This window comes from Schistocerca gregaria, chromosome 9 (assembly GCF_023897955.1).
Source record: "Schistocerca gregaria isolate iqSchGreg1 chromosome 9, iqSchGreg1.2, whole genome shotgun sequence".
In the NCBI taxonomy this organism is placed as follows: Eukaryota; Metazoa; Arthropoda; class Insecta; order Orthoptera; family Acrididae; genus Schistocerca; species Schistocerca gregaria.
Window position 1 is genome coordinate 140,115,182 of NC_064928.1, and position 22,040 is coordinate 140,137,221.

Sequence of the window (22,040 nt, forward strand, 5' to 3'; positions counted from 1 at the left end):
CCTTTGGCACAAACCAGTTGGTCGATAAGTTTAAAACTTTCAGTTTAAAGCTGATTATTTACGAAATTATTGTATTTGAATTCAGCATGGTAAAAATTGTTTGCTGGACACTTCCCTTTTGTTGTCTCGTATTTTTCTAAGAAACATCTTTGCTTCTTGTTACAACATATTGTTGTTAAATTGGAACACTGTTGTTTTTTCATGAACATGACTCTCAACTTCTGTTTTTTACACTACTTAGATGTTCGTTACGATGTTGATAAATCAATATGAACACCTTAACGATTTTTTAATGTAACTTTTTTTACCTCAGCAATTCAATGATTTATAAAGGGCACAATTTGTTAATAAACCTTAAATGCTGATTTACAGGCTTTTAATACAAAAAATGCTCTAAAATGGTATTTTTGAGCGTTAATCATCAGAGAATTGTCCTCTTTAGGCCTGCACCTCATGGCCAACGTATGATTCTACAGCTAAAATGCATACCTTAAGACCTATGAGCACTCAGTCATCTTCGCTACTTGAAAAATATCTTTTCTACCGAACAAGTGCTCATATCTGTTAAGGTATGCGTTGTAGAGCCTATGTTTACTTGACATTTTTTCTTGTTTTGTCAGTACTAGCTCCTCCCAAAATATGAAAAGCTAAGAGCTTGCAGTGGGCAACGGCCTTGCCACAGTGGATACACCAGTTCCCGTGAGATCACCGAAGTTAAGTGCTGTCGTGTGTGGCCAGCACTTGGATGGGTGACCATCCAGGCCGCTATGCGCTATTGCCATTTTTCGGGGTGCACTCAGCCCCGTGATGCCAATTGAGGAGCTACTCGACCGAATACTAGCAGCTCTGGTCAAAGAGAACCAGAGTGGTGTGCTGACCACACGGCCCTTCTAGCCACATCCTCAGCTGACCTGGTGGATGACATCGGAAGTTCACTGAGGCTTTTTGCAGATAATGCCGTGCTGTTTCGAGAGGTTGCAACAATGGAAAATTGTACTGAAATGCAGGAGGATCTGCAGCGAATTGACGCATGGTGCAGGGAATGGCGATTGAATCTCAATGCAGACAAGTGCAATGTGCTGCGAATACATAGAAAGAAGGATTAGCTACAATATAGCAGGTCAGCACCTGGAAGCAGTTAATTCCATAAATTATCTGGGAGTACGCATTAGGAGTGATTTAAAATGGAATGATCATATAAAGTTGATCGTCGGTAAAGCAGATGCCAGACTGAGATTCATTGGAAGAATCCTAAGGAAATGCAATCCGAAAACAAAGGAAGTAGGATACAGTACGCTTGTTCCCCCACTGTTTGAATACTGCTCAGCAGTGTGGAGTCCGTACCAGATAGGCTTGGTAGAAGAGATAGAGAAGATCCAACGGAGAGCAGCGCGCTTTGTTACAGGATCATTTAGTAATCGCGAAAGCGTTACGGAGATGATAGATAAACTCCAGTGGAAGACTCTGCAGGAGAGACGCTCAGTAGCTCGGTACGGGCTTTTGTTAAAGGTTCGAGAACATACCTTCACCGAAGAGTCAAGCAGTATATTGCTCCCTCCTACGTATATCTCGCAGAGAGAGAACATGAGGATAAAAACAGAGAGATGAGAGCCCACACAGAGGCACACCGCCAATCCTTCTTTCCACGAACAATACGAGACTGGAATAGAAGGGAGAACCGATAGAGCTACCTAGGGTAGCCTCCGCCACACACCGTCAGATGGCTTGCGGAATATGGATGCACATGTAGATGTAGATGTAGATGAGGATGACACGGCGGTCGGATGATCCCGATGGGCCACTTGTGGCCTGAAGACGGAGTGCTTTTTAAGAGCTTGCAGTGGAAAGGTGTTTCGTAGTATTGAAGATAAACAAGTTTTCATAGCTCTTCAGGTATGCATTTTAGAGCCCATGTTTACCGAATTTCTTTTCTTGTTTTGGTGGGTACTACCACCTCTCTAAATATTCGACACTTTTTCTGAACACCCTGTATATGCAGACTGAACCGATGAAAGTAAATTTGTGCCAAGGCTGAGATTCGAACGCGGACCTCCTGCTCACTAAGCAGATACGGTAACGACTTGATTATAGCACCTGTGTCTGCGTTTCAGGTAGGATTCCCTATTTTGTTCGGTTTCTGACGTGAGCTTGGGAGCCCCCGCAGTGCTGTTGGAGCTCAGTGAGAGCAGTCAGTGGGCAGAGGCGTGGATGGGGACCTGGACTGAGGAGGCACGTGTGATAGGGTCATTCATTCAGCTGTGCGAGAGTGGAGGTGTGGTTAGCGCATCTGCCCAGCAAATAATAATAATAATGGCGTGTGACAAAGACCCTCCCGTCGAGTAAACCGCTCGCCTGGTGCAAGTCTTTCGATCTGACGCCACTTCGGCGACTTGCGCGTTCGATGGGGAAGAAAGATCATGATTAGGACAACACAACACCCAGTCCCTAAGCAGAGCGAATCTCCGACCCAGCCGGGAATCGAACCCGGGCCCTTAGGATTGACAGTTTGTCGCGCTGACCAATAAGCTACCTGGGGCGGACATATGCCCAGTGAGCAAGAGACATGGGCTTCACTGCCAGCCTTCGCACAAATTTTCATTTTTCGCATCAGTATGCATATGCAGGGTAAAAAGTATTTAAACCTACAAACTCTGGGAGGCTGCAGGGAACATAAAAACAAATACTTTTCCATAATGTCATTTTTCCCTATGAGGATTATTTAAACCGGTGGAAGCCGCATTACGCTCTTCGGTTGTTAGAGGCTGTATTGCGATCTTCAGTTGTTAGAGGGCGTACTATGCTCTTCAGTTGTAGGCAACCGCTCTCCACCAGTGTAGTAGTGCATTGTCTCTGTTTACTAATGGAGCCACACACCTGGTGTGAGTACAGTGACATGGTTGGTGCGTACTACGTAGCGCACCACAACGGACGAGCTGCACAGCAGGTTTATCAACAATCGCCGTATCCTGCATCATACGACGTTTCCTACTGTCTACCAACGTCTGCGTGCGACCGGGTCATTTAGCAGATTACCTGGACAGGAATGCCGTCACACGGCAAGAACGCTGCAATTTGAGGAAGCTGTCATGCAGCATGTGGAGCGGGATCCTTCAATCAGCACTCGTGCAATTGCACGTAACATGGGGACTAATCAGACGAATGTAAGAACAGTCCTTCGAGAGCAATTGTTACGTCCATTTCACTTACAGCGTGTCCACAACCTGGAGCCAGCTGATTATCCACCCAGAGCACAGTTTTCCCAGTGGTACCTGGGACACCGTGAAATGCATCCTACATTTCCATCCTTTGTGTTGTTAACCGATGAAGCAACGTTCCGGCGTGATGGAGTCTTCAACATGCACAACTCGTATGTCTGGAGCGAGGATAACCCACATGCCACAGCTACTAGCGCTCATCAAGTGCGGTTCTTCGTTAATGTGTGGGTCGGTGTTGTTGGGGGCCGTATCTGGTACCTAAGTCATTAAATGGCGGGCACTATTACAATTTTCTCGCCAGAGCATTGCCAGAATTGCTGGAAGACGTCCCGCTCCCTACAAGACAACGCATGTGGTTCCAATGCGACCGGGCGCCGGCACATTTCAGTCGTGTGCGTCGATTCCTGGACCGACAGTTCCCAGAAATGTGGATTGGCAGAGGTGGTCCTGTACCATGGCCTGCTTGAACCCCAGATATGTCCCCTCTGGATTTTTTTGTGTGGGGAGAGATGCACAACCTTGCTTACGCAGCTCCTGTTGCATCAGAAGAGGATCTGGTTGCTCAGATACTAGCAGCAGCAGGAACATTTCAGGATTCTCTTGGGGTTTTTGCCCGTGTCAGACAGAACATAAACGGACGGTGTAACGTTTGTAGCATCTTTGGAAAGAGCGAACACCAAGTTTCAGCCATATTGGTCTATTTCTTTGAGTCTGGCATTCGTGTGAATCAAGAAAGTCGAGTGATTGTAAAAAAAGGGGACGAAAAGGAATTTCGTGTGGTGATTAAACATTAATTCATGAAAGGCAAAACGCATCAGGAGACTAAAGAGAAGCTTGATAAATATTACGGTGATTAGAACTGTTTATAAGTGGTTTCAAAATTTTCGGAGTGGCCATATGGGCACAAGAGATGCTGAACGTTCTGGACGCCCTGTGGAGGTTACTACTCCAGAAACCATTGATAAAATCCATGATATGGTGATGGATGACAGAATAGTTAAGGTGCGTGAGATTGCTAGTGCTGCAGGCATTTCGAATGAACGGGGACACAATATTTTGCATAAATATTTGGACATGAGGAAGTTATCCGCAAGATGGGTTCAGCGATTGCTCACGCTTGACCGAAAACAGAATCGTGTGAAGTGTTGCAAGAATGGGTTACAGCTGTTCAGGAAGAATGAGCAGGACTTTAAGCGTCGTTTCGTCACTGTGGATGAAACATGGATACATTACTATACTCCTGAGACCAAACAACAATCTAAACAATGGGATACCACGGGAGAATTTGCGCCAAAAAAAGCGAAGATCATTCCTTCGGCCAGAAAGGTTATAGGGACTGTCTTTTGGGATTCACAAGGGATAATCCTCATCGACAATCTGTAAAAGGGTACAACTATTACAGATACATATTATTCATCGTTAATGGGCCGTTTAAAATCCGAGCTGCAAGAAAAACGCCAGCGGTTGGACCACAGAAAAGTTCTTTTCCATCACGACAGTGCACCAGCACACACCTCAGCAGTTGTGGTCGCAAAACTATTGGAAACAGGATTCCAACTCGTTTCCCATCCCCCCTATTCTCCAGACCTGGCTCCCTCGGACTACTATTTGTTCCCCAGTTTGAAGAAATGGCTGGCGGTACAAAGGTTTTATTCAAACGAGGAGGTGATTGCAGCAACTAATAGCTATTTTTCAGACTTGGACAATTCCGATTATTCGGGAGGGATCAACAAATTATAAGAGCGTTGGACGAAGTGTATAAGTCTAAAAGGAGACTATGTCGAAAAATAAGAAAGGTTTACCCCAAACACGTAAGTAGTTTTTATTTTTGCACAAACAGTTTCAAACGCACCCCGCACAGTAAGTCATAGAAGTCCCGATAGCCCCAACTCAGAGCTGTATACTGCGTTATGGAGAATTTCCGTGTAGAAAACTATGTATCAAACGGATCTGTATCCGACCATGTAGACTTACACAAAAGTCTGTGCCTCTCGCCGTCCATGACATCCAGCGTCTGAGGAGTTACGCTTCGAAAGGCATCCCCAACACTTTTGCGGGGTTTTTCATCAGCCTTGTACCGACGTTGACACACATGGGACCGAATTACTGCCCATACTGAGTTGCCTGCTGAGGAGCAGGATACATAGTGGCCATACCAATGGGGCAGGAGAAGAAGCCGAGACACGACCAATCCAGTAGCTGCGAAACTGTCCATCAAGGGACTCTTGCACCTGATTAGGAAAGTCTGCTGGAGTTCCAGTCTCCTCTAACTCCATTTGATCCACGATACCGTTGTTTTCGAGATGTTGTAATAACACATGTTTCCAAGATCTCTATATAATAATGCAGAGAATTAATAGACTATACTGCTTGATATTTTATTTTTGTATATGAGCTCATTTCGGCTGTACTGCCTTCATCAGTATATCTGAAAAAATTGCTTTTATTTACATTTTACATTATGTATAATTAATAAAGGATTTTTATATTGGATGTTCTGCCCACGTCCTGTCACTGTAAACGGACATACGTCAACTTTGAGTTAACTTTCGCTGCTGTCCGTAGTTGGTCGATGTAACATTTTTTGAGTAACTTTTTAAAATCGTTCGATGATCTTTCGTTTCACCGATATTAAAATAGTTTCTGTATGCCCATACTTCCGACTGGAAGTTTTAGGGACTTCAGCCGTTCACTCATGTAATAAGCCTCCTTTTTCTGTTTGCTCCACTCATATACACGGTTCCATCAGTGGCCACATCTATAAACTGGTTTCTGTGGATTGTAACAAAGATGTCGTGTCTCCAACCATCAACTTACCAACAACATGGTGGATTGTAACAACTACGTTGTGTCTCCAACCATCAACTAACAGCTAGTTGGTAGTTGATGGTTGGAGACACAACATCGTCGTTACAGTCTACGGAAACCAGTTTACAGATGCTGGCCACTGATGCAATTGTGTATACGAGTGGCGTTAACCTCTTCAGCGTTAATTAAGGCCTGAAGATGGTGTAGTGAAGCACCGAAATTGGTTGCCATATAATAAATATCAGCAAAAGGACGGATTAGGTGTTCCATTTTATTACATACATCGAAACAAGTTGTTTTTTTTATTATTTTGGCATTCGTGGAAATTCAAGTTTGACAGCTCGTAGTTTACTCAGAAATGTTTATGTTGTTTGCAGGTCGTGTATCAATGGAATTGTTATTCATGAGTTTGTAATCTCCGGTATTTTATTTATCTGTTATTCCTATATAAATTTGCAACAAATCTTTTTAAAAACTGTATGTGCGTGAAATGGGTTTGTTCATTTATTATATAGTGGGGATAATGATTAGTATATATATATATATATATCAAAGTCCTCAAAATGGAAATGAGCGTACGGCATTGTGGGGCGGGAGTCCCCCATTCGGGGAAGTTCGGCAGCCGCGGGTACGCACTTATTGCATTCGACGCCACATTGGGCGACTTGCGCGTCGGAGATGGGGATGAAATGATTATGACGACAACACAACGCCTAGTCCCTCAGCGGAGAAAATCTCCTGCCCCAGCCGGGAATCGAACCCAGGCCCCTTGGCGAGGCATTCCGCCACGCTGACCACTCAGTTAACGGGCAAATTCCTCCAAAATACTTATGATTGAGACTTTCGGGATTTTGTGCAGCATTTTTAGTGCGTTTTCAAACTTATCAACTTCGTGTTTTTCGTTTTTGAAGTTTGTGAATGAGGTGGATAAATAGTTAAAATGGCTATGAGCACTATGGGACTTATCTTCTGAGGTCATCAGCCCCCTAGAACTTTGAACTACTTAAACCTATAAGGACATCACACACATCCATGCCCGAGGCAGGATTCGAACTGCGACCGTGGCGGTCGCGCGGTTCCAGACTGTAGTGCCTAGAACCGCTCGGCCACTCCGGCCGGCCTGAGGTGCATAGGTTGTTATTTGTTTCTCTCGTGTGTTCTGGGAATCTGACGATGAAATTTCTCCCCGTCTGTCCTGCATAATATTTTGAATAGTTACTGAAGTAAATTTTGTAAATTCCAGTGTTCAAGCGTTTTTGGGAGTGTGGTTTTTCGTGAGCGTAGTTTTGTATAATATTATTTGTCGTTCTGAAGGTTAATTTCACGGTTGTATTTCTTAGTGGGGCGTTTATTTTATCGGATAGTTTTCCTGTACAGTTTGTTGGTATGTCGATGGTTTTCTGTCTGTCTGTCGTTAGTATTATTTTATGATTATGGCGTCTTTTTCAGATTGTGTTTTTTGTTGTGAAGCTGTAGAACCATATTATAGTCATAGCTGTTCTCGTATGTGATGTGCTGTAGCGTACTTATTTCTTTTTCCTGTTGCAGTGGCATACTTTGGATTCTGTTAATCATGGATTGAAAGGATGCATATGTATGAGACTTTGGATGTGAAGATGTATGGTCAATTGTTCCATCTTTAGTGGTTAGTTTTCCGTCGATCTCAAAAGCACGTTCATAGTTGTTGTTGGTTATACAGGGTGTTACAAAAAGGTACGTCCAAACTTTCAGGAAACATTCCTCACACACAAAGAAAGAAAATATGTTATGTGGACATGTGTCCGGAAACGCTTACTTTCCATGATAGAGCTCATTTTATTACTTCTCTTCAAATCACATTAATCATGGAATGGAAATACACAGCAACAAAACGTACCAGCGTGACTCCAAACACTTTGTTACAGGAAATGTTCAAAATGTCCTCCGTTAGCGAGGATACATGCTTCCACCCACCGTCGCATGGAATCCCTGATGCAGCCCTGGAGAATGGCGTATTGTATCACAGCCGTCCACAATACGAGCATGAAGAGTCTCTACATTTGGTACCGGGGTTGCGTAGACAAGAGCTTTCAAATGCCCCCATAAATGAAAGTTAAAAGGGTTGAGGTCAGGAGAGCGTGGAGGCCATGGAATTGGTCCGCCTCTACCATTCCATCGGTCACCGAATCTGTTGTTGAGAAGCGTACGAACACTGCGACTGAAATGTGCAGGAGCTCCATCGTGGATGAACCACATGTTCTAGCAGCACAGGTAGAGTATCCCGTATGAAATCGTGATAACGTGCTCCATTGAGCATAGGTGGAAGAACATGGGGTCCAATTAAGACATCACCAACAATGCCTGCCCAAACGTTCACAGAAAATCTGTGTTGATGACTTGATTGCACAATTGCGTGCGGATTTTCGTTAGCCCACACATGTTGATGGTGTGGTGGTGGTGTATTGGGGCTTATGGGCGCTCAACATCGAGGTCATCAGCGCCCTGACACACATTAAAAGGAACGAACGTGGACAGACCTAAGAAAACTAAAGCACACTCTCAAAGAATGCAGGAAAATAAGGAAAATGCTACATAAGAAAGTAAAACCTAAGGAAAGGGGAAACATAGCAACAAGAATGTCACAGGAAATTGTTATTGGCTGGCCACTTACATAAAATACGGGCTAGCTTGTCACACAGTGAGCAAATTAAAATCCTCTCCCTAAAATCTTTGTAAAAACATTTGACATGGCACAGAACTTTAAAACTTTAGCCACATTCGTCCGAGTGTTGCCTAAAAGAGATGGCAGTTCCGCTGGCAAGTCAGCTGCGGCCCGCTGGTCAGAAAACAAAACGCAATCCAATAAAACGTGGCGCACAGTGAACTGGACGCCGCAAGCACCACACATTAGAGGGTCCTCTCGCCGGAGCAGGTAGCCATGCGTCATAGGGCTGTGGCCTATTCGAAGCCGAGTGAGGAGAACCTCGTCCCGTCGATGGGGCTGAAAGGAAGTGCACCACACACGTGTTGTGGGCTTGACTATACGGAGCTTATTGTCAGTCACTTCCAGCCACTCATCCTCCCACCGACGCATAACCCGTGAGCTCAACAGCGAGGTGAGTGCGTGCAAGGGGATGGCACACTGAGATACGTGTGGGGCGAGACACGCCTCCTTGGCTGCGAGATATGCCCTTTCATTCCCAGCAATGCCGACATGCCCCGGAACCCAGCAGAAAGCTACAACCTTCCCCAGTCAGTGTAGTCGGAGGAGGGCATCCTGGATGGTCTGGACAGTTTTGTCTGCCGGATACAAACGTTGCAATAAGTGAAGGGCACTGACTGAATCGGAACAGACAAGAAATTTAGGAGAGGAAGAATGTCTCGTGTGCTCCAGTGCCCGCAAGATCGCAGACAATTCTGCATCAATGACAGAAGATGCAGGCGGACCTTGAAGACACGATCTGGAAAAACAACTGAGCAACCAACAGAATCCCCTTGTTTCGACCCATCCGTAAAAACAGATAAAATGGCAGAAAATGCTGCATTAAAAACGGTGGCAGGAGTGCAATCTCTCTTGTACTGCAATAAATCTAAAATCACTCTGGGCCTCTTCAGTAACCAGGGTGGCAGGCGGTTAAAACCCTGGATTTGGGGTTGTACAGACTCCACACCGAGGGACTCCAGTACACGTTGCACACGCACACACATGTTGATCGTGAAAATTTACAATTTGAACACGTTGGAATGAAGCCTCATCCGTAAAGATAACATTTGCACTGAAATGAGGATTGAAACATTGTTGGATGGACCATTCGCAGAAGTGTACCCGTGGAGGCCAATCAGCTGCTGACAGTGCCTGCACACGCTGTAGATGGTACGGAAACAGCTGGCTCTCCCGCAGCACTCTCCATACAGTGACGTGGTCAACGTTACCTTGTACAGCAGCAACTTCTCTGACGTAGACATTAGGGTTATCGTCAACTGCACGAAGAATTGCCTCGTCCATTGCAGGTGTCCTCGTCGTTCTAGGTCTTCCCCAGTCGCGAGTCATAGGCTGGAATGTTCCGTGCTCGCTAAGACGCCGATCAGTTGCTTCGAACGTCTTCCTGTCGGGACACCTTCGTTCTGGAAATCTGTCTCGATACAAACGTACCGCGCCACGGCTATTGCCCCGTGCTAATCCATACATCAAATGGGCATCTTCTGCGATGGCCCTTTTTAGAGACGTCCGTTCCTCTTCAACTGCGTTGCCTACTGCGCTATTCCTTATTGCTGTATCTATAGCGTTAGAGATCTTCTAACGTATCTCGTCATTCCTTAGAACTTCCGTATCCCACTTCTTAGCGTATTGATTCTTCCTGACTAATGTCTTGAACTTCAGCCTACTCTTCATCACTACTATATTGTGATCTGAGTGTATATCTACTCCTGGGTACGCCTTACAATCCAGTATCTGATTTCAGAATCTCTGTCTGACCATGATGTAATCTAATTGAAATCTTCCCGTATCTCCCGGCCTTTTCCAAGTATACCTCCTCCTCTTGTGATTCTTGAACAGGGTATTCGCTATTACTAGCTGAAACTTGTTACAGAACTCAATTAGTCTTTCTCCTATTTCATTCCTTGTCCCAAGTCCATATTCTCCTGTAACCTTTTCTTCTACTCCTTCGCCTACAACTGCATTCCAGTCGCCCATGACTATTACATTTTCGTCCCCCTTTACATACTGCATTACCCTTTCAATATCCTCATACACTTTCTCTATCTGTTCATCTTCAGCTTGCGACGTCGGCATGTACACACTACTTAAACTAAATTATCCTAAGGACAAACACACACACCCACGTCCGAGGGAGGACTCGAACCTCCGCCGGGACCAGCCGCACAGTCCATGACTGCAGCGCCTGAGACCGCTCGGCTAACCCCGAGCGGTTGGCCGGTGAGCCTTATCTGTTCTTACGGGAATCGGCAAAAAGCTGCGAGTAATGAGTGTAATGGGCAGTGGTACTATGAATATAGTTCAAATGGCTCTGAGCACTATGGGACTTAACAGCTGTGGTCATCAGTCCCCTAGAACTTAAAACTACTTAAACCTACCTAAGGACATCACACATATTCATGACCGAGGCAGGATTCGAACCAGCGACCGTAGTGGTCACGCGGTTCCAGACTGAAGCGCCTAGAACCGTTCGGCCACTCCGGCCGGCATGAATATAGTGCAGGACAATAAGTTGAGAATGTGGATCTCACGGGAGGCGTGCCAGCGTGCCAGAAATAAATCACTACAGTCGCGTTATCCTCTGTGACCTCGATGGCTCAGATGGATAGAGCGTCTGCCATGTAAGCACGAGATCCCGGATTGGAGTCCCGGGCGGGGCACACATTTTCACTTGTCCCGGTTGACTTATATCAACGCCTGTATGTGCCTGAGAGTAGTGATTTAACTGTAATTTCACTTAAATCTTGATAACCTGCCAGTGTAGCAGCAGTAACCGATCTGAACTGTGCCAGGCACTTGTTGTCCTATATAGGCGTTGCCGACTGCAGTGGCGTATTCTGCCTGTTTACATATCTCTGTATCTGAATACGCATGCCTATACCAGTTTCCTTGGCGCTTCAGCGTATATGCTGCAGATTCCATAGTGAACTAATATTTTACATTCATGTGGCCTTCAAAAAAGATAGGAACAGCAGTGGTATCGTGGTGACTCTGTGACCCGTATCATGATACGAGTCGAGTTTCCTTACAACTCTAGCACATATTGAGGACCGTAAAACCACATTCCTCCTGTGTGACCTGTAATGCACTGAACCTTCATAAGAACCTAACGACCTTGATCGTGACACGGAATTTGGAAATTGATTAAGTGCAGCTCCACGGTTCCTTAGGTCCATGCCCAGTTTTTGTCACTAACTGTAACAAAGCACGTTTCTGGCACTGCAGCAGGTCTGCTTTACCTGGCAGGCGTTTGCCAAAGCAGAAATGCAAGAAAAACAACTATATATCTCCCCAATCGAAAAAAAGTCTAGAGTGGTATACAAACTTCTCAGACACACTATAAAATGGCGCGTCTGTGTTTTATTGACCAACTGCGAAAAGCACTCACGCACTGAGGGATGCGTACAAACTTAATTATGTGTGTATATGGTTCACCCATCTTTGAAATCGAAAATATGAACGATTTTTGCCCGTTTAGGATATCGATACAGGCAAGATATTGGTCCCAAGAATTACAAGACCGTATTAAAATCTCTACAGCAGTTTCTCAGACTAGGCCGAACATAGAAAACAAAGCGAGCAGGCAATTTCAGTTTGTGTACGGAGAGAGAGAGACGATTTGATGAAACAGTTTTATTTGGTTACTGAAACATAGCTGCAACATACATCTTACGTTTGTATGACGTAATGTTCGTCTATTATGCTTTTAACGGATGGTGAGGGCGGTGCATTTTCAAATGACGACAGAAATTTTATACGTGTTATAATTACAATTGATGTTTCAGAAATTTTTACTTTACTTATAATGTGAAACCTCGCTTCTTTGCAAGTTTCATTATTCTAGGTCAACGCGAAGTAACCTATTGGTTTTGAAGAGTGAGTTTTCTAATACCAAAATGTGTGACATAAACGGCCGTATCTTTTGACTGAAGTGACTTAGAAGCTTAAAATTTCTACATCTCCAGAGGACCGTAGACCTTAATATACTACTGGCCATTAAAATTGCTACACCACGAAGATGACGCGCTACAGACGCGAAATTTAACAGACAGGAAGAAGATCCTGTGATATGCAAATGATTAGCTTTTCAGAGCATTCACACAAGGTTGGCGCCGGTGGTGACACCTACAACGTGCTGACATGAGGAAAGTTTCCAACCGATTTCTCATGCACAATCAGCAATTTACCGGCGTTGCCTGGTGAAACGTTGTTGTGATGCCTCGTGTAAGGAGGAGAAATACGTACCATTACGACTTTGATAAAGGTCGGATTGTAGCCTATCCCAGTTGGGGTTTACCGTATCGCGACATCGCTGCTCGGGATGGTAGAGATCCAATGACTGTTAGCAGAATATGGAATCGGTGGATTCAGGAGGGTAATACGGAACGCCGTGCTGGATCCCAACGGCCTCATATGACTAGCAGTCGAGATGACAGGCATCCCATCCGCATGGCTGTAACGGATCGTGCAGCCACGTCTCGATCCCACAGTCAACAGATGGGGACGTTTGCAAGACAACAACCATCTACACGAACAATCAGACGACGTTTGCAGCAGCATGGACTATCAGCTCAGAGACCATGGCACCGGCTATCTTTAACGCTGCATCACAGACTGGAACGCCTGCGATGGTGTACTCAACGACTAACCTGCGAGCACGAATGGCAAAACGTCATTTTTTCAGATGAATCCAGGTTCTGTTTACTGCATCATGATGGTCGCATCCGTGTTTGGCGACATCGCGGTGAACGCTCATTGGAAGCGTGTATTCGTCATCGCCATACTGGCGTATGGCCCGGCGTCATGTTATGGGGTGCCATTGGTTACAAGTCTCGGTCACCTCTTGTTCGCATTGACGGCACTTTGAACAGTGGACGTTACATTTCTGATGTGTTACGACCCGTGTCTCTACCCTTCATTCGATCCTGCGAAACCCTACATTTCAGCAGGATAATGCACGACCGCATGGTGCAAGTCCTGCACGAGCCTTTCTGGATACAGGAAATGTTCGACTGCTGCCCTGCCAGATACAGGAAATGTTCGACTGCTGCCCTGGCCAGCACATTCTCCAGATCTCTCACCAATTGAAAACGTCTGGTCAATGGTGGCCGAGCAATTGGCTCGTCACAATACACCAATCACTACTCTTGATGAACTGTGGTATCGTGTTGAAGCTGCATGGGCAGCTGTACCAGCACACGCCATCCAAGTTCAGTTTGACTCAATGCCAAGGCGTACCAAGGCCGTTATTGCAGCCAGAGGTGGTTGTTTTGGGACAGATTTCTCAGGATCTATGCGCCCAAATTATGTGAAAATGTAATCACATGCCAGTTCTGGTATATTTGTTCAATGAATACCCATTTATCATCTGCATTTCTTCTTGGTGTAGCAATTTTAATGGCCAGTAGTGGATGTGACGTAAAATTGAACTTGATAGTCTATCCGTTCCTTAGGATAAGGGTTCATAACATTGGGACAGACAGAACTGACTGACAACAAAGCGGTCCTATAAGGGTTCAATTTTTACAGAGTGAGGCACGGAACTTTAGTAAAAGGACAAAGATAGTGAAAGCCACTGTATACCCCACTCGAATGGCACCGCAGCGGCTTCTGAACTTAGCATCAACCCTCGACAGATGGATCGCCATCACCAGTGTCACAGCCCCTCACTCCTTGAGACACTGTGTTGAGGTATGGACACAAACCCAGGTCAGTGGAGGAACGCCTGGTGATTATAAACTGTATGCTATCACCACTTCTCGACTTACTGGCCAAATATTTGCATTGGAAATTTATTCTACTATAAGTTTAGCCAGGTGTCTCTGAGTCGCATGCCATATCGCAACAATGTGATACCGACCTTGTTTACAAGGATGGGTACCCAGTTACTCTTACTAACATAGTCTTTCCTTGTAAAATGTTCTTATGATGGCGTTCCAAAGCTGTCTGGCTACGTTAATTACCTGCTGTAAGTACAACAGAGCTTTCGTAAATGTTTTAAAGCAGTGGTCATCAAATTTTTTGCTCAAGATCCAATACTGACATTGTAGAACGATACCTCGGGCCACATAGGAAGGGGTGATGGGTAAAGTGTCCACTCGAAGAGAAATTCAATTTTCAGCAAACCATGGTGAATGATTGTAGCTTACAACTTACACATTTTGAATCTCCATATAAGGTAACACCCCAAATATTTTTAAGTGATAAACAAAATAACGTCCTGGAAGTACATGCAATTTTGTTAAGGCCACATACACTCATGCTCATAAATTAAGGATAATGCTGATACATGGTGGAACAACACTCTGATGGGCGATTTTGCGGGTTTAAATTACCTCAGGATATGACCATGCGGTGCATTTAAGCTGCTGTCGTGGCGGTGGCAGCAGTCCACACATGCAGAGGTGTGTTGTTGCATGTCAGCGTACGGTGCAGCGAGTAAGTGTGCAGACGTTTTCAGACGAGATAATGATGACTGACTGAGTGTTGAAAAAGGCTGAAAGAACACATTCGGATGACGTCATGAGGGGTAGAATACTAGGGCGACTGGAGGCTGGTCAGGTCGTAGCACGGGCCCTCTGTGTGATCTCAAGATTATGGCAACGATTCCAGCAGACAGGAAACGTGTCCAGGCGCAACATTAGGGGATGTCCACAGTGTACAACACCACAAGAAGACCAATATCTCACCATCAGTGCCCGCAGACGGCCACGGAGTACAGCCACTGGAACAGTTGTCTCCAGACAACTGAACAGACATAGTTTATTCGCTTGGAGACCTTCAAGGTGCATTCCACTGACCCCTGGTCACAGGAGATCCCGTAAGGCCTGGTGTCAAGAACACAGTACATGGTCATTGGAACAGTGGTCCCAGGTTATGTTCACGGACGAGTCCGGGGGTAGTCTGAACAGTAATTCTCGCCGGGTTTTCATCTGGCGTTAACTAGGAACCAGATACTAACCCCTTAATGTCCTTGAAAGGGACCTGTATGGAGGTCGTGGTTTGATGGTGTGGATTGGGATTATGATTGGTGCATGTACACCCCTGAATGTCTTTGACAGAGGAACTGTAACAGGTCAGGCGTATCGTGACGTACTTTTGCACCAATATGTCCGCATTTTCAGGGGTGCAGTGGGTCCCACCTTTCTTCAGATGGATGATAACGCACGGCCACACCGAGCTGCCATCGTGGAGGAGTACCTTGAAGCAGAAGAAATCAGGCGAATGTAGTGGCGTGCCTGTTCTCCAGACCTAAACCCCATCGAGCACGTCTGGGATGCTCTCAGTCGTCGTATTGCTGCACGTCTTCAAACCCCTAGGAGACGTCAGGAGCTCCGACGGACACTAGTGCAAGAATGGGATGCTATACCCCAGCAGCTGCTCGACCACCTGATCCAGTGTCTGCCAACCCGTTGTGCGGCCTGTGTACGTGTGTTTGGTGATCATATCCCATATTGATGTCGGGGTACCTGTGCAGGAAACAGAGGCGTTTGTAGCACACGTGTTTAAGGACAGTTTCCCCAACTTATCACCAATACCGTGGACTTACAGATCTGTGTTGTGTGTGTTCCCTATGTGCCTATGCTATTAGCGCCAGTTTTGTGTACTGCTACGTTGTGTGGCGCCACATTCTGCAGTTATCCTTAATTATCAGCATGAGTGTAGCTACCTCTATTTAGTCTCTAAGTAGGTACTTGTGGACAATGACGTTTAACAGTAAACCTTTTTTCCTGATGTAGCCAACGGCCTTGCCGCAGCGGTAACGCCGGTTCCCGGCAGATCACCGAAGTCAAGCGCTGTCGGGATAGGCTAGCACTTGTATGGGTGACCGTCCGGTCTGCAGAGCGCTTTTGGCAAGCGGTGTGCACTCAGCTCTTGTGAGACAAACTGGGGAGCTACTTCACTGCGAAGTAGCGGCTCCGGTCTCGAAAACTGACAACGGCTGGGAGAGCGGTGTGCTCATCACATGACCCCCCGCCCCCATGTCCACATCCAGTGACGCTCTGGGCTGAGAGGATGACACGGCGGCCGGTCGGTACCGTTGGTCCTTCCGAGGCCTGTTCGGACAGAGAGCTGATTTTTTCTGATTTCCAGGCGCATTCTGCAGGAGTCTTCACGCCAAACGGCTGCAGCAGGTGGTTTTCTATCTGAACCATATATAACACAGAAGGTTTTAAATAACATAACTTGATTAGAAATCAGTTTGACTTTTTGTATTAAGCGTGTGTTTTGGAAGCAACTAACTCTTGTTGGGGCGAACGTCTTGGGTACTTTAGCCGACGAGTAGCGTGGCCACTTTTCCCGATCGCACACCGTGTCGGCGCTAGTGATCTACGAAAAAAACTATCAGACTGAAGTAAATAACGAGGAATTACAGTTGTAGGCCAAAAGACGTTTTTTAGATATTAGAATTATTACTCTACGAACGAATGTGGTACGGGGCATTATGAGAACGACATTGTAAATCTGACGACTCAAAAAGATAAAGTTTTTGCTAAAAAATAACGGAACAAGCTTCTCCTCCAAGTCTCACTGACAACAGTGGTGTTGTGTATTAGAATTAGTGTGAGCACTTCTCGGTAGGCAGCAGCTCTGTCCAGAGGAAAAAATAATAATTTTTCCTCATTTCCTGTCCCGGTCACTTTACAACACCTTACTATACAGACCTTAGTATTCATTGGTAACCTACATAAATTAGTGCATTATATTAATCAGTAATAGTAATTGCAATGGATGACACAGTCACAAATGTTGACTAAATGATTCGAATGTCTTTTTCATCACACCCACTGTGTTGTATTACAACAGCCTTAGTTTAATTTCTTATTACTTGCTACAAACAAGTACAACAATTGAAGATGACCATCTCTATAATGCGTAGTTGCGAATGAATGCTACTTCCGGTTGACATTTCTGCCATAGCAGTTGATCCGTGCCAGTTGCGCACGCTCGTGAGTAGCCAGCACTAGAAGGCAAACAATAAAATATTCCTCCTCTCACTGCTCTAAACCCTCCAGTAGCCGCGCTGCATACCACTCTGCGCCTGACGTAACTTTACTTAGCTTAAGACCGAATTCACTAATGTTAATTAAAATTAAGCTTATCTACTGCCTCTATAAGCATTTTTGTTCGTTACTGAGCAAGAAAAATACCCGCTTAACAAGCTCTCAACGTTAGTTGATGTTTAAGGAGTCGGCTGTTAGTTGCGAGTGGATGTTGTTATAAGATACGGCTGAGAAACGCGGGCCGCACGAATACTTGACTAGGACCGCAGTTCGACGAGCATTGATTTAAATTATAAACAGAATACTCACTCGTCATCGGTGGACTTCGCCACGGCACTTGTTATGTCCAGGAGTCTGACCATTCTGGAAAACAAAACAAAAACGGTCATTTGAACAAATAAATGACCAGGTTTAGTTATTCAATAACAGTAATGCACAGCATTATGGATAGGATTCCTAACGATACGCTTGGGCGATACGCTTCTGGTGCAGGGATTCACTGAACGTCATGGGAAAGCGGCGCTGTGTTGAGCTGTTCCCACGTCCCACCATTTGTGGATATGTCTAAAGCTCGTTGCATAACTCTGTGTTTTGGGTTCTGTATTTTGGGGACTGCATATGTCAGGCTTTTCCAAGGTATTTGAGAATATTTACACAGAAACAACTGAGGTAACAAACCGAATATATCTTAATTACATTATTACTCTCTAACGACCCACCGAAGACCAATTGTCTCTTAAAACAATATTTTCAGAAAATATTTGTGAATAAATTTCAAAATTTTGTCGGTGGAATCAGGTTTATCCTATACTGCTATGGCTCTGTCTAGTTAAATGGAAAAGAAAGAAAGTGGAATTGGATATACGTCCTAATCTCTTCCTGCTCCCTGTCTCTCTCCATCTCCCCCTGCCCCTTTCTTTGTCCATCTCCTCTCCTCCTTTCCCCTCTCTGTTCATCAACTCCTCTCTATCTCTCTCTCTCTCTCTCTCTCTTTCTCTGTTCATCTTCTCCTCACCCCCCCCCCCTCTCTCTCTCTCTCTCTCTCTCCAAGTGCCCCCTCACTCTCCCTCATTTCCTGTCCATCGCCTTGATGCGGTGCGGTTTCTTTCGTCCTTCTGCCTGCACCTACCTGTGAATTCGCTGCAGCAGATCGCCCGTAGGAAAGCTGAGTAGAAACCTACCGTACTGTAACCCGCACGAGGCTGCATACAACGTAACTATTCTAAGAAACGGGGAAAAGGTCTCAATTTTGAATGAAAGGTTCTTTCGGACTTTCGGACATACAGTTCTGGCAATACCGGCCATGACCTCCTTCTGCGCGGATGCACACATATTCCCCGAACTCTTACGGGGATTGGAAAGAATGTCTTCCACGAGTAATGAGTGTTTTGGAGTGGGACACTACGAATGTAGTGTGTGGGCATACAAGGTGAGAATGTGGGTCTCACGGGAGGTGTGTGCGAGATAGTCCCTGCAGTCGCACTATCCTCTGTGCCCTCGGTGGCTCGAGAACTCCAAAAAACAGTGAACATCACATTATCAGCTAATAAGTGATCTTTGCCTTGTTTAGTGCACTTTCACCAGCCTTTGTCCATTGTTTTGACTGCCGTTTTTACTCTGGCGTCTTTCGACAGATCCAGTCACAAATCGGTGCAAACAGTCTTGCGGTTAAACATCGCTAGTCATTGTGCTAGATGTTGCGCGCTACTGGTCGACTCAGGGAAATCGTGGCACCTTCACCGTACACAGTTTCTTCGTAGCCAATTTTCCTTGCGGGAAATTATGCTCTCACTCATTTGAGCCGCCTGCAGTTTCAGTTATCTCACTAATTTTTATTCAGTGGTCTTGCATAACCACATCTACATCGATACGCTGCAAATCACATTTAAGTACCTGGCAAAGGCTACATCGAAACACCTTCACAATTCTCTATTATTCCAATCACGCGTAGCGCATGCAAAAAACGAACATATATATCTTTTCGTGCGACCTCTGATTTCCCTTATTTTATTATGGTGATCGTTTCTCCCTATATAGGTCAGCGTCAGCAAAATATTTTCGCATTCGGAGGAGAAAGTTGGTGATTGAAATTTCGTGAGAAGATTCGGCCGCAACGAAAAACGACTTTGTTTTAATGAGGTCCTTCCAAAATCCTGTACCATTTCAGTGACACTCTCTCCCCTATTTCGCGATAATACGAAACCTGCTGCCCTTCTTTGAACTTTTTCGATGTACACCGTCTATCCTATCTGGAACAGATCCCATACCGCGCAGCAGTATTCTAATAGAGGACGGACAAGTGAAGTGCCGGCCGGAGTGGCCTCGCGGTTCTAGGTGCTACAGTCTGGAACCGAGCGACCGCTACATGGATGTGTGTGATGTCCTTAGGTTAGTTAGGTTTAATTAGTTCTAAGTTCTAGGCGACTGATGACCTCAGAATTTAAGTCGCATAGTGCTCAGAGCCATTTGAACCAATTTTTGAACCTGCGAAGTCTAGGCAGATCCGTAACATTTTATACGTCTCCTGCCAATAAAACGCAGTCTTTGGTTAGCCTTCCATACAACATATGTTCTTTCCGATTTATGTTGTTCGTAATTGTATTTGCTAAATATTTAGTTGAATTTGCGGCCTTTAGATTTGACTGATTTATCGTGTAATCGAAGTTTAACGAATTCGTTTTAGGACTCAAGCGAATGGCCTCACACCTTTCGTTATTTAGGAGCAATTGCCAATTTTTTGACTATACAGATACCTTTCCAAATCTTTTTGCTATGAGTTTGGTCATCTGATGACTTCACTAGTCGATAAACGACAGCATCATCTGCAAACAACCTAAGACTGCTGCTCAGACTGTCGTTTATATAGATAAGGAACAGCAAAGGGCCTCTAACGCTACCTTGTGGAACGGCAGAAATCACTGCTGTCTTACTGGATGACATCCCATCAGTTACTACGGACTATTCCCTCTCTGGCACGAAATCACGAATCTAGTCACGTAACGGAGACGATATTCCATATGCGCGTTATTTCACTACAAGCCGCTTGTGTGGTACAGTGTTAAAAACCGTCCGGAAATCAAGAAATACGGAATCAGTTTGAAATCCCTTGTCAACAGCACTCAATACTTCGTGCGAGTAAAGAGCTAGTTGTGTTTCACAGCTTTCTAAATCCATGTTGGCTGCGAATCAATAGACCGTTTTCTTCCAGGTAATTCACAATGTATGAACGCAATATATGTTTCAAAATCGTGCTGCATACCGACGTTAATGATATGGATCTGTAATCTAATGGGCAACTCCTACCACCTTTCTTGAATATTGGTGTGACCTGTGCAAACTTCCAGTCTATGGGTACGGATCTTTCGTAGAGCGAACGGTTGTGTATGATTGTTAAGTATGGAGCTATTGTTATCAGCATACTATGAAAGGAATCTAACTGGTATACAATCTGAACAGGAAGACTTGCTTTTGTTAAGTGATTTGCTTCATTACTCCAAGAATATCTGCTCCTACGTTACTCATGTTGGCAGCTGTTCTTGATTCTCAGTTTGGAATATTTACATCGTCGTCTCTGGTGAAGAAATTTCGGAAGGCTGTGTTTAGTAACTCAGCTTTCGCAGCACTGTCTTCGATAGTATCTCCATTGCTATCGCGCAGATAAGGCATTGATTGTGGCTTGCCGCTGACATACTTCACATACGACCAGAATCTCTTTGGATTTTCTTCAAGGTTTCGAGACAAAGTTTCGTTGTGGAAACTATTACAAGCATCTCGCACTGAAGTCCGAGCTAAATTTCGAGCTTCTGTAAAAGATTTCCAATCTTGGAGATTTTGGTTCCGTTTAAATTTGACATGTGTTCTGATCCGTTTTGTGTACTAAGAAGGGTCAGCTTCGTTGTTTGTTAATTTATTTGGTATAAATCTCTCAGTTGGTGCCGGTACGATTTCTTTGAATTCAAGTCACATGTAGTTACATTTACATTGTTAATTTGGAAGGAGTGGAGATTGTCTCAAAGAAAGGCGTCAAGTGAATTTTTATCTGCTTTTTTGAATAGGTATATCTTTCGTTTAGTTTTGGAGGATTTGGGGATTACAGTATTCAGTCTCGCTATGACAACCCTGTGTTCACTAATTCCTGTATCCGTTTCGATGCTCGTTATTAACTAAGGATTATTTGTTGCTAAGAGGTCAAGTGTGTTTTCACAACCATTTACTATTCACGTGGGCCCCTGATCTAACTGCTCGATATACACTTCAATCTTGGTACTTGCCCGACCACGTTTAAATCCAATAATCTAAAAGTAAATGGTCCTC

General features: G+C 44.9%; 1 protein-coding gene across 1 annotated transcript in view; it reads right to left on the bottom strand.

Annotated features, from left to right (window-relative positions):
* LOC126291702 (uncharacterized) overlaps nt 1-22,040 on the bottom strand; it is an 82,214-nt gene that overhangs the window by 52,375 nt on the left and 7,799 nt on the right. Inside the window, exon 3 of the mRNA XM_049985334.1 lies at nt 18,036-18,089. Within this exon, the coding sequence (XP_049841291.1) occupies nt 18,036-18,088 (53 nt within the window). The 5' untranslated portion in view covers nt 18,089. The remainder of the gene's footprint in view (nt 1-18,035; nt 18,090-22,040) is intronic.